Source organism: Nothoprocta perdicaria, unplaced genomic scaffold, assembly GCF_003342845.1.
Source record: "Nothoprocta perdicaria isolate Ctin4 unplaced genomic scaffold, notPer1 scaffold_119, whole genome shotgun sequence".
Lineage (NCBI taxonomy): Eukaryota > Metazoa > Chordata > Aves > Tinamiformes > Tinamidae > Nothoprocta > Nothoprocta perdicaria.
In genome coordinates this window covers 871,707-883,980 of record NW_020454305.1, presented here as the reverse complement: position 1 = coordinate 883,980, position 12,274 = coordinate 871,707, and the positions used below count along the sequence as shown (strand labels likewise).

General features: G+C 35.5%; 1 protein-coding gene across 1 annotated transcript in view; it reads right to left on the bottom strand.

Annotated features, from left to right (window-relative positions):
* Positions 1–12,274, bottom strand: part of IL17REL (interleukin 17 receptor E like) — a 54,073-nt gene that overhangs the window by 21,597 nt on the left and 20,202 nt on the right. Inside the window, exons 3-12 of the mRNA XM_026053833.1 lie at positions 11,479–11,628; positions 10,599–10,708; positions 9,002–9,116; positions 8,068–8,112; positions 7,320–7,459; positions 7,084–7,155; positions 5,128–5,182; positions 3,241–3,404; positions 731–778; positions 52–109 (exon numbers count right to left, since the gene is read on the bottom strand). Coding sequence (XP_025909618.1) covers positions 52–109; positions 731–778; positions 3,241–3,404; positions 5,128–5,182; positions 7,084–7,155; positions 7,320–7,459; positions 8,068–8,112; positions 9,002–9,116; positions 10,599–10,708; positions 11,479–11,628 — 957 coding nt within the window. The remainder of the gene's footprint in view (positions 1–51; positions 110–730; positions 779–3,240; positions 3,405–5,127; positions 5,183–7,083; positions 7,156–7,319; positions 7,460–8,067; positions 8,113–9,001; positions 9,117–10,598; positions 10,709–11,478; positions 11,629–12,274) is intronic.

Sequence of the window (12,274 nt, the reverse complement as noted above, 5' to 3'; positions counted from 1 at the left end):
AGTCTCTTTCCAATTCAATATTGTCTATTATCTGATAAAACAATTATTTACCTGGAAATTCTCCATGAGCGAATGGACATTTAACCCAAGAGTCTTGCTTGGTTGTAAACTGAAAGCAGAGAAATCCATTAGGAAAACCAATTTTTCAATTTGAATTGGTGGCTACAGATTCAACTAGAGATCATCACTGCACTCCAGCAGGGCGAAAGTAAAACTACAGCTTTCATGTCTTATGTATCTTCTAACCCCTGATTTGAACTGGTCTGGGTTAAACTCCATTTTTTCAGACACTGATACATTTCCATTTTGTTAAAAGTAAGCAAAAAGAAACCAGTAAAATGCCTAGATTAATAACATGATTTTTATATATCGTATAAGATTAATAATACACCTAGATGGCACTTTTGTGAACTAGTACAATAAAAGTAGCTCATCGAACAAGTTTAATATGTGCTTTAGAGTCTGCAGTGTGTGAACTAAGACATTTTCTCTGCTTTTCATAAGCAGAAAAAAATGGTGGCACAATTTGATTTGTGTCACCTCTAGCAATTCTTCTGCAGTTGGAAAGAACCTCTTTTAATTTACTCTTTCACATTTCCTTCATTCTTATTCCCTATTCATCAGAGATATAAAAGAAAATATTAATGCTGAAGAATATTAACAATTTCTTCTTTGATAGCTAACATATAGAAAGGCAGTAAATAGGTCATTTAGAAGAAAATCACTTTACCTTCATGCAAAGTCTTGGGTGAGTGTCCACACGAGAATATTTAACCTGCTTGAAAAGATAGTGGTTAGCATTAGCTACTTTCATTAGCCAGTTTCACAGAATTATCTAGGATTTTCTAGATTTGATTACTGAACAAGGAGCAGCTTTGTTTACTGTATCTCAATGAGTTAATCACATAAAATAGTAACAATAGGTATAACACTGTTCTTGAGTTGCTAAATAAATCACATGTTCCATGCATAGAATGTAGCATTTTTGACATTCATTCTGACCTAGCATAACTAAATCGCTGGATTCTCTGGTGACTTGTTTAAGTAATTCTAATTATAGAGTCATCTTGTTCTGGGATCTTATTTACCATCATCACCAATTCAGCAGAATAGGTAAACATAGAATCATAGAATAGAATCCTAGAATCACTGTGGTTGGAAAAGATCTTCAAGATCATGAAGTTCAACTGTAAACCCATCACCACCATGCCTGCTAAACCATGTCCCTAAGTGCCTCATGTACACATTTCTTGAATACTGCCATATTCTCAAAGGGCTGTTAAAGGCTTTCTGGGGCTTCGTTTTCAATTTAATAAATTCTCAATTTTCAGTGTCCCTATTCAAGAAAAAACTTAAAGAAATGGATTTTTAAACAATTGCTTAACTGACTTAAAAAATGTTTCTTTAGTGAATTGCAACCAATTAAACCACCAAAGACTTCAACATGAAAAGCCTTGTCCAATATAAGCAATTACTAAGCATATAAGTCATCTTCCTTGAGTGTCTGTCACACAACTGACTAAGGGCCCTACAGACAACTGGCAAAGTAACACCTCATTCCTGCAGTTCTTTGAGAACAAACTGAAGGCCTGTCTATGGTAGCAACAAGAGAGTCATGGGAAGGTTCCATAAGAACCAGGCATGGAAGCTCAGACACGGAAACAGCATTGCCCTGGACAGAGAAAGACATCCAAATCAGAGAGCAGAGTGTTGTAGCTCTGGGGCCTGAGTCAGCACATGTGTGTATCATAAGAGTGTGCAGCCCCACGTGGATTAAGTGGGGGAAATTGACACTAACTAAGGAACCTTTTCAGTGGTCTCCAGCACGCTATGGACATGTTCTTCATTATTACAGTTGCATGCAAAAAATGGACTAAATCCAACATTACATCTTTTAGGAAGAATTAGAAAAAAAGAAAATTCATCCAGTCTATGAATATTAATATTGAGCCATGGGTAAACATAGGAAAACCCTCATTGTCTGGTACTAAACTAATTGGATTATGTTATGGGTCATAGATATGACCAATGCCATTCCAACCTCATTCTAGACTTCTTTCTTTTTCCTGTAAGTATTGTGTTTGTTGTCAGCAGATGGTGAACTCCGCAGGGAGCACTCACATGTGCCAAATTAAATATATTTGTTTCTGCAAGTCTGAAGCTTTGCTGAAAGCTAGACAGAAAATGGTGAATCTGTGTAGGCACCACACGCTTGGCCAAGAGTCTCTAATATTTCAGTGTTTCTTCAGCTTATAAGACCAAACATTCAAAAGTCTTGAGTCAATCCTGACAAATCATCTCACCAGAATAAGACTAAAAGTTTCAAAAATTAAGATTTGAATTTGTTTTTATTTGCCTTTTGAGTTTCTACCTCAAGCTGACTAGTTTCTTTACATCATCAGGGAGACCTGAAACCTTTGAAGGTGAAAGTGGAAATTCTAACCAACCTCATAAATCCAGTGCATTCAAATTCATGCAACTTCAGATTAAATATGAAGGAGTTTGAGCTATGCACCATCCTTTTCAGTTTTAAAGTATGAATGCAGGAAGAGCTGAGTGCTCGATATTTCAACACCCAAAATTTCAAGGTGTTAGGCCAGGTTCAAGAAGGCACTTAAAAAAAAAACTTAAGAGAGTGAAAAACAATCATGCCCTATGGAGGTACAGTTGCACCTCCAATAAGATATAAAGAGATTCAGATTCATCTCAATTAAAGTTTAGATGCCTAGTAGTTAAATATATACATTTGATCTAATCACAATAGATTCCTGTCATAGCCAGTGAAGAGAAACAGGTACCTTTAGGGAAACTTCCCCCTGACCTGTTTTAAATGCCTGCCCTCAGGCTAGAAGCATTGTTTTCTGAGTATGGCTGAGTACTTTAAAGGGAATCTGGGTTGAACAGCTGAAACTTGGACACCTACCTTTTAGACAACAGTCAGAGCAGATGAATCACGCCTTTACTACAAATGAAAAGCAGACCCTCTTTACCCCAAAGAATTTAATAAACATTACGAGCTTCACAGTCACTCCACTTTTTGTTCCCTAATAATGAGTTAGCCAATTTTCAGCTCTCCAAATAAAGCATATCAACTAACTGTGATTATGAACCTTTTTAATTATCAGAAAGGAAAAGTTTGCAGCTGCCCTTAGTGCAAAGTCTAGCTGCTCGCATGAAGCATTTAATCACAACTTTCTAGCACAGCTTTCAGTCTCAGTTTGAAGTCTACGTGGCTCTTACCTTCTCAGGAGAACTCTTGGACGTGTTTTGTATATCTTCACAGTGGTGGTTAGGCTTCATTAGCCTGCACAGGTTAACCGTGACAAACACCGGACAGGTTGGTTCCCAAGCCAGGGTTTGTGTGATTGGATTATAAACAATATTATCCCATAATGCCTTTGTATCTGTACAGAAAGAGTGGAAACATTATTCAAGATGTCTAAAAAATAAATCAAACTCATTCGTAAATTTGCTATTTATATAAGTGCTTAAAACCCAAAGCACTGCTTTTCATTCCTTGTCATTTCCACCAGTTCATCCTACTAAAGTGTTGGCATTTTGCTGAAGTACTGAAGAGTTCTGCGATGGCCATCAGGCACCACTAGGGAACGGCACCAAAGTCTCAAGGAGGCTGAAGTGTCCATGGAGGTGTATTATCTGCCCAACAGCTACAGAGGGAACACAGTGCAGGTGTACCCCTCACCAAGGACCTTCATGTCCTGCAAATACTTTTGGAGGAAAATCTTGAAAAATTGGCCATTTGGATTTTCAAGATGTGTGAACAAACAGTGCCTATGACTCTTGAAAATGTAACAAAGTGAAGGAATGCAGCCTACATCAAAGAGTTGAAATATAAGGTAGCAAAATTCAGCCCTCATCAAAATCTCATCAAGCATAACAACAAATTCAACTTTTATAGCTTTTTATGGCTTCCTTTTCAAAATGTTCTAAAGCAAAACCTTTTGATATTTTCTATTAGAAATCTTCCAGACCTCCTAAATCTGCAGAACTTTGTACTATCTTAACTTTCTGTCCCAATGAATATATATCAAAATACTGAATATTCCTATGAAGTGGAAATATCTTTTTTTTTATAACTACTGTTTGTAACAAATGGATAGGTACTGTAAAGCTAATGCTAAGACAAGATTTATTATAATCAGAAAAGTCCTGGTTCCCAGGGACTGTAGCAGAGTTTTCACAGATACATTTTGAATGTGCAGGAGTCTTTAATAGTGTAGCTATAAGTAGAATGCTAACAGAGCATAGCTAGCACCATAACTAAGATTTGTCTCCAAGCCCTCTCCAGGTCTGCTCACTGACCTATTAAATGACTTTGCTTCTGTCTCTTTCCTTTATGGAAATCAGTTATCTATTTATAATAAAGATGCTTGTTTGAAGATTTTTTTCTCTTCTACTTCATGTTCTTTGTTTATCCTCATTTTCATTAAATTGCACTGTTTAGTAACCAGTACTCTTCTTTCTCTTCTTTCCTTTTTTTTTCTTCCCCATATTTAAATTAACACATGAGAGGATGTTCTTTCTGATACACAACTGTTAATTGATTGCTGCTACATAACTAACTCTATCATCCCAGATTTTTTTACATGAGTGAGAAATGTGGCAGGAAAGAACTTGTCGGCTTTAGATATTCCTGTACACAGAGCTGTCAGCTCAGAAATACAGAAAACTTAAAAATAAAACAATTTGTCTTGAAAGTTGGAACTCTACTGTGCTTTATATTCTAAATAGCTGGGTTCATGCAGTTAACTGTGTTCTCAGCTCCCAGTTCCCTCTTCCAAGCTGACTGCTATGTTCCTCTTTCAAATCTCTCCTAAAGTTCTCCTCTTACATCATCATTCCAAGACTGACCTCAGTGGCTTTTCTTCCTTCTGATTTAAGAAAATATGGGAAATTACAAGATAATTAATTAATGCTTATATTATCATAAACTTTGTGAACAATGTAACCTGGAAGATATTTCATCTATCCACACTATAATCAAAAAAAAAAAACAGTTTCCATAACATTTTGTTGTATATGATTTTCAACTTAGTTGCAATTCCAATTGCAATATACTACTGGAACTGCTAGGAACTACTCAGAGAGTAATCACACAACACTCACCATTTTCAAAGGGACAAAGCTGTGTCCTCCTTGCATCTGGAATTGCCAACCAACCCTACAACATAAGAAGTCATCATTAGCTAAAGATTCTCAGATACACCAATCTTTATCATGTCAAGACAGAATGAGACAAAGAACCTTTTCACCAAATATGTTTATGTATGTGCTATGTTCATAATAAAGCTTTAAGGAGTGTTTTTAGGAAGTTGTTTTGCACTAGTCATTTATGGCATTGCTCATTATTTAGGGGACTGGATTTGAAGGACCAGGCAATCCTTTCTAGCATATATTGAGTCATATTTTGTGTAAGTTTGTTCAGAAAATCTGCCAGTTTAATATTTTTGTTCATTTTTTATACTCTCATAATAATGAGAAATAATCATTTCTAATAATCAGAAATCAGGGTATCAGAAGTAATCCAAGGATGATGGAATACCTATGACCTATTTAATAAACCTCATCTTTCTTATGGTAAACGATGTGTCTTTAAAATATAATGACTAACACTTAAACCCAGTTCCACAAATACCTGTGCATGTCTAGTCACCATGCCCTAATTATTCAGATTCACATGCAAATGTTTCTGTTACTCACAGCTGCCAAATACAATTCCCATTTATTTGCCCAGCACTAATCACATTGTTGAATTTATTGTATATATACTGAGTGGAATAATATCATTTCAGTGACCTCCCACCTTGCAGAATGGAGTAGAAGAAAAATGTAGATTTGCAAGAGAACTCCTGGTTCATCTCTAAGATATTTCATGTTAGGCGTCTACACATCTGAACCTGACTAAGGTGCTCTAGCCATGTGAAGATCTAGTTAATGCAGCCTGTGGAGTCCAAAGTGCTGTTCAGCTCATCTCAAAATGGGCATTAACATTTGATTAGTTGAGCAACTCAACTATTGCATAGCTGCTTGATCATTAGATTAACTAGTTACTAACTGTAAGATTTTGGAATATCTAGCTTGGAACATTTAATTCAAATATAAGTGTTTACAACTGTATATCTACACATATCAGCAAGCTGAATCCCACTGCAAAATTCCTTGATAAATTAGATTAGATAATCTTTGCATCTCATCAAGCTCATTTTAAATTGGTTTTTTTAATTTTTATTTCTTTTATTTTTCTGAAAAATATTCCAAAATTTAACTTCGCATGTTTTTAGAAAAATTGTTTTAGGTACCCTGAAGTTTATCCACCTTCATTCATTCTTGCATTTTACAGCAAGTATGAACTTACATCTGACACTACTATCATTTCCTCCTCCTCTAGCTATTTTACCTACAAAGATCTTCAGACTCTTCCAGTTATCCTGATCCTTTTCCATGTTAGTTCTCAACTGACATACATATGCTGACATGCTTCTCAACTGTATTATCAGCAAAATTCATTAGCATATTCCCACTTCTTTTGGGAATGTCACCAATAAAAGGATTATATAAGGACTGTTCTAAGTTTGGTCCTTAAATAACTTTCCTATCAACACTGCCCCATGCAACAGAAGTTGTTGAATTAGCCCTCCAGGTAGGTATTTATCTACCCTACAAACCTTGTCCTAATCCCCAGCTTCCTTAATTCAACTGCTAGTTTCTGCTAGTTTCCCATATGATACAATACCAAATCCTCTGCTGAAATTCAGTCTGATTAAATCTGATAGCTCTTCCTTGATTTTACATCTATATTTTTTTTAATCTATCAGCCAAATTAGACTTACACAATACTTTTGATAAAATAGTATGAATTGTATTCCTTTCTGCTTTTATCTCCATGTTTTAATCTATCTTTCAAAAAAAAAATGTTTTGAATTATAAAGTGAGAACAACTTTGTCAGAAACTTATGTCCAGAGCCTTTCTGTATAGATTTTTCTTCCTTTCTCAGGACACAAATCTTGAATAAAATATCTTTAACTGGAAACACAATATATGTCAAAATCAGACTATATTACCTCAATGCAAAGACAAGGGAGTAACTGAGAATACTTCAGAGAAACTGATTTTAAAGATTCTTTCCCTTTTATCTGAAATGAAAAAGATTATCATGAGTCCAGGACAGTAAATAACTTTTAATACAGGTAAATAAAGATACCGAAGGTCCATTCCTGTAGCTATAATCTTAATGACCATTTCAATTTACAAGTCCCCCACTCAATTCAACACAGCAATACTTCCAGCTTTAACTCACCACAGCAAATGCCCCCACATCTTCACAGGTAAACCATTTGTGACATAAGCGAACATAATAGTCTTGATCTCGGAGCAAGTTGGATACATTCACTGATATGACTTTCTTGGCCCAGTCTACATTATAATCTAACTTTCCACCTGAGAAGAGAAAAATCAAATATGAAATTACTACCTCTGTTTATTACTCTCTATATTTCTTATTTTACTATTTGTTTAATCTTCACAATGTATTTCATAACTTGACGGACATGAAATTCGACCTCTATAGATTCATATCTAGGATGTTTGAATTAATCATTTTTAATATCTAGATCTTCCAGAGTGTAATCTTGCTTTATGATATATAATGACTTTCATGAATATAAATTTAAATATTATTCATTTTGAAATTAGAATAGTCAATACTGAAGTGTCAGGACATGTATGGATTGAAACAGCTTCAGTATTTGAAATCCTTAGTAATTCATGTACAGATACATGAACAGATACTTGAAGCATTAATCCTGATACACAAGCTGATTACTCTCAAGTTGCAATTTTATTTCTTTGTAAATACAAGCAACTATGTTAGACAAATACAATATTTGTGGTGGGGGGTGGGTTTCCCCCAGGACATAGCCTACAACTACATGATAATTAGAAAAACTGTTATATCATCATTTTTTCTGATATTCAGTTATGAAAAGATGTCATTGTATAAGCCAGCAGAAATATTTCACAGCTTCAATGCATATATATCAGCTCACCCAAACAGGCTGGAATATATTTTCCCACATCGTTATTCCTGCAATCTGCAAAACAGAAACCAGAATTTTCTTCAGAAATGCTTTATTTATATAGCAGTGCAGTTAAGACTGCCAAACTATCCATCTAATTTTTTCCCTTTCCACAAACACTGATTGTGTCATAACTCGGATTAAGGATCCTATCTGACCAGTTCAGTGTTTTTACTGTAAAATCCTATCAGCGGTTTAAATATGTCAAAAATCTAGACTATGACTACACTTCTTTACCCAGGACCAATAATAATAACAACAACAACGACTTAATTTATTGCTTGCAGCCCACTCATAGGCCAAGCCGCTGGGACAAGCACAAGCACTGGACTGGACAAAGGGTCCCATTTCACTTTTTGTGCTATGACTTACTTGCAGCAGCTTTGCTATTATCTTGATAGTGTAACAGTGCAGAATCTATTTTTTTATACATATAGTAGACGCTTTAACAACACAGACCAATGCTATCCAGTTACATAAAACAGATAGCAGAACAGCAAGCTAACTCGAAGTGGAAAGAAATTTCTTTATACTTTCTTATTAAGCTTTTCTCAAAAGGAAAATGCTTCAGTCATTTCTGAAGCCATCTGAAGCCACTGAAAGACAGCAGAGGCACAGAGAGCGCACAGGACTGGGCCACAGGCAAAGCCAAAGCACTCGCCACTCACTGGAACACAAATTAGGACCAATGTACAGTACAGGTTGATTATAGTTTCAAAAGCAAGCTTCGTTATTTTATGCACAAAATAAAACATTAAAATGTAGAATACAGTAGATTTTCAGCTGTTAGGTCCAGGCTTGAATGATTCAGCATCATTCAAATCGATGCATCCTAGGAGAAGATGTGACTTTCATTTCTTTCTTAGCTTTTATTTGAAACATCACTTTAAAGATGTTTTCCTACCTTCAACGTAGTATTCCTGACTCAGCTTTACTTCACAGTAATTTGGTACTGTTTGCATGGTCACATAGATGTGCTGTGCTACACTGACTTCAAAGCAGTTGAATTGAACATGTACCTGTTCAAAACATACATAAAATTAAGTTTGTGAGTGACTTCTAGAGCACAGGAAGACTACTGGTTATCAGAATTAAGCAAGCAATAGCCATTATTCAATTAGATTTATTACAACATAAAGAAGGTAAAAGAAGCAGATACTATTTAATAAAAGGTTTTCCTAGAGTGACAGCACTTCTAGTCCTGGAGGTTACTATTCTTCTTCACTCACAGAAGGCCAAATATCTACAAACTACCAAATAATCCTAAAATCATAGAGATACAGGTATCCAATGCTCAATGAATTTCAAAAAGAAATGGCCTTTGATACTAAAAAGAAAGTCACAGTGTATAGGCATTTTACAAGCATAGACACTTACAGAAGAGGGAAAAGAAAAGTGTTAAAACATTTTGGCAAATTTATTCATTCTAGTTACAGTTTATGAGAGTAAAGGTAATTTCTAAGGCAAAAGTTGAGGTCCATTTATAGCAGGTCCTTCCCTCACTGACAAAAGTATTGTTACAATCCATGTAACTTTTCACACTGAATATGCTCCTATTTAGCACAAGATATTTAGAGAGTAAAGGCATCTTATGTCACCATTCCACTCACTGAATTAAAACTAAGAAAATGTCCATAAACTTATTTTTGGGTCATGCCTATAAAACTTACCTTAGTCTTAAAGATACCAAATTTTTCACTGCCAGCCCTGCATTGCACATGGGGACTTTTAATTATGGAGCAATACAGAATGGAAACTGAAATTGAAGTTTTGCACATGTGGCCAGTATAACATTTATAAAGCAAAAGAGTAATGGATTTAATGGATTTTATAATATTATCCATCAGTAATTGAAAACAAATGATCATTTCTTTTTAAAGAGTAGGTCAAAGCATGGCTCTTTTTTTTTCCAGTTGCAAATTGTAATAACGCTCTGGGTTCAGTTTAGCACAAGATTGCACTCCATGATTATTACCATGAACTGGTACTGGACTGATATGCATAAATATTTAGGTCTTTAACTCACTTCCAGATGTGTAATTTCTATAGATATGATATGATATGATATGATATGATTAATAACTCAATTTTTTTTTGTATCTAGACTTAAATGATACACATGCACTTAGAAGATCTTGTGACTGCTCTCTGTAGCAACTGGAGGTACAAAAGCTTCCCCACAATTTGGTAGAGAGAACAAAGGAAGTGAATAACTTTGATTTGAACATCAGTCTTTGCAGAGGCAGGTCCTCTTGCAAATAGATTAGTGGAAAATGGTGGAGAACCAAAGTTATAGGTTATAAAAGGTCATTTTATCATTACTGGCTTTGATGTGATGCTGCTGAAACATTATTGCAGTTTTCCAAAAGGCTACCATTTCATTGCAGGTTTCCAAAAAGTTAATAAGGGAATAAAGAAACAGAGATGCAAAATGAAATATACTTCTTTTCTCCATAGGCTCATACACATTTAAATGATAAAAATAGCAAAACATAATCTACCTTCTTTCCATTAAGCATCTTGCTTTTTTTCCTAGCAAACCTCACATTTGTGCACTGAGATTGCTGTGTGTCCAGTGAAAGAGAACATATTTCCAGCCCACGAATATTTTCTGAAATGAATTCAGAATAGATTTTAAAAGTTTAATTTGAGCATCTTTAGCAAAAACAGAAACTAAATTAAAACAAAATGTACCATGTCCTAAGTTTGCCTTTTAAGTGAAAGGGACATGTATTAAAGGAAATAAGTAAAACAGGAAATTACATATATACACACATAAAGGTAGAAGGAAGGATTTAATAAATTTCCCTCTAAAAGATTTAACTTTACAAACTCTTATGCAAATGACTGAGCCCATTAACTCAGAGTGAAGCACACCAGGAAATACCTACATGGTAACACACTAAGAACATGAATGGCACTGTTATTAAAAGTAGGATATGCCAAAAAAGCTGCTTTCATTTTATTTTGATGCAGAGTTAAAACTTCAGACACTTCTCCTGAGGCATAGGATCTATGGGTCACTCATACCAATCTGAGTTAATCAATCAGGGCAAATGATATTTTAGCGCATGTAAGAAGACAGCAAGAAAGAAAAAGGCATCAGGGTACCTGGGTAATTAGTAGAGGAAAAGTTAAGTTTAAAATATTGGCTGTAAAACTTCTGCTGTACTGAATTCATTATGTCAGTTCCCATTACCTTGAGTAAGATCAGGGTTTTACCATGGATTTTAGATAAATGGTTCCATATGTAATCTTACTGATACATGAAAACCTCTTGAACATAAACAGAGCAACAAGGAACAAGATTTGGCTGAACAGCTACAAACAAAAATGTCAAAAAAAAAAAAAAAAGGATTCAGTAATAAATCTGCCTCATACCATCCAGACTTAGCGTTCCTTTAATACTTAAATGAAGAGAGCACGGCGTTCCTTGGGCACATTTCATCACTGTTGAGATCTTCATGCTTTTCATCACCACAGAGGATAAAGATGCAGGAGCATCGTGGCAGAAACTGTTAAAAATACCACCTGCAAACGCAGAACACACAGATAGAGAAACGTTACTTTGCACAGCGTCTCTCTGAAGGACTGCTGTCTTCCTGGGGCTGTCAGAAGCCCCACTGGGGAAGCCTCAACTCCACTGAAAACAGTAGGAGAGTCAGTATAGACTTTAGTAGAGCCAGCACTTAACCTAAGACTTTCACATGACCAGAGCGAACACGTGGTTGGCTCCATTAGCCCTTCAGTGAGTGACTGTTACATCATAGATCTGCTTTGATAATTTCCTCGTTTGCAGAAGGACCCACTTCCTTCTGCAAAAATTATGACTAGGAGCACCCAGCTAGACTAACTGTGCTTTTAGGTAATTAGATCCACCAGATCATGGCTGGGCTAGCATGATATTTAAGCTTTTCTTAAAACAATTACCTATATCTTTTCTGTACTCTCATAGGTAGCATTTTAATTCTAGAGAACATTGGCTGGAGGTCTCAGCTGCTGTTAAAATGTCATTTTCACACAAGGGGGCACCATTGCATTCCTAGTCATGGAAAAATTCTTCACACCTATGGGATTTCCATCTCCTTTAGACCAGGATGATGAGAACAAAGTAAGCATCATCTAGGCCTTCTTCAAGTTGTAATTGGTAGTCACAGAATACATCTACTATCCTTCA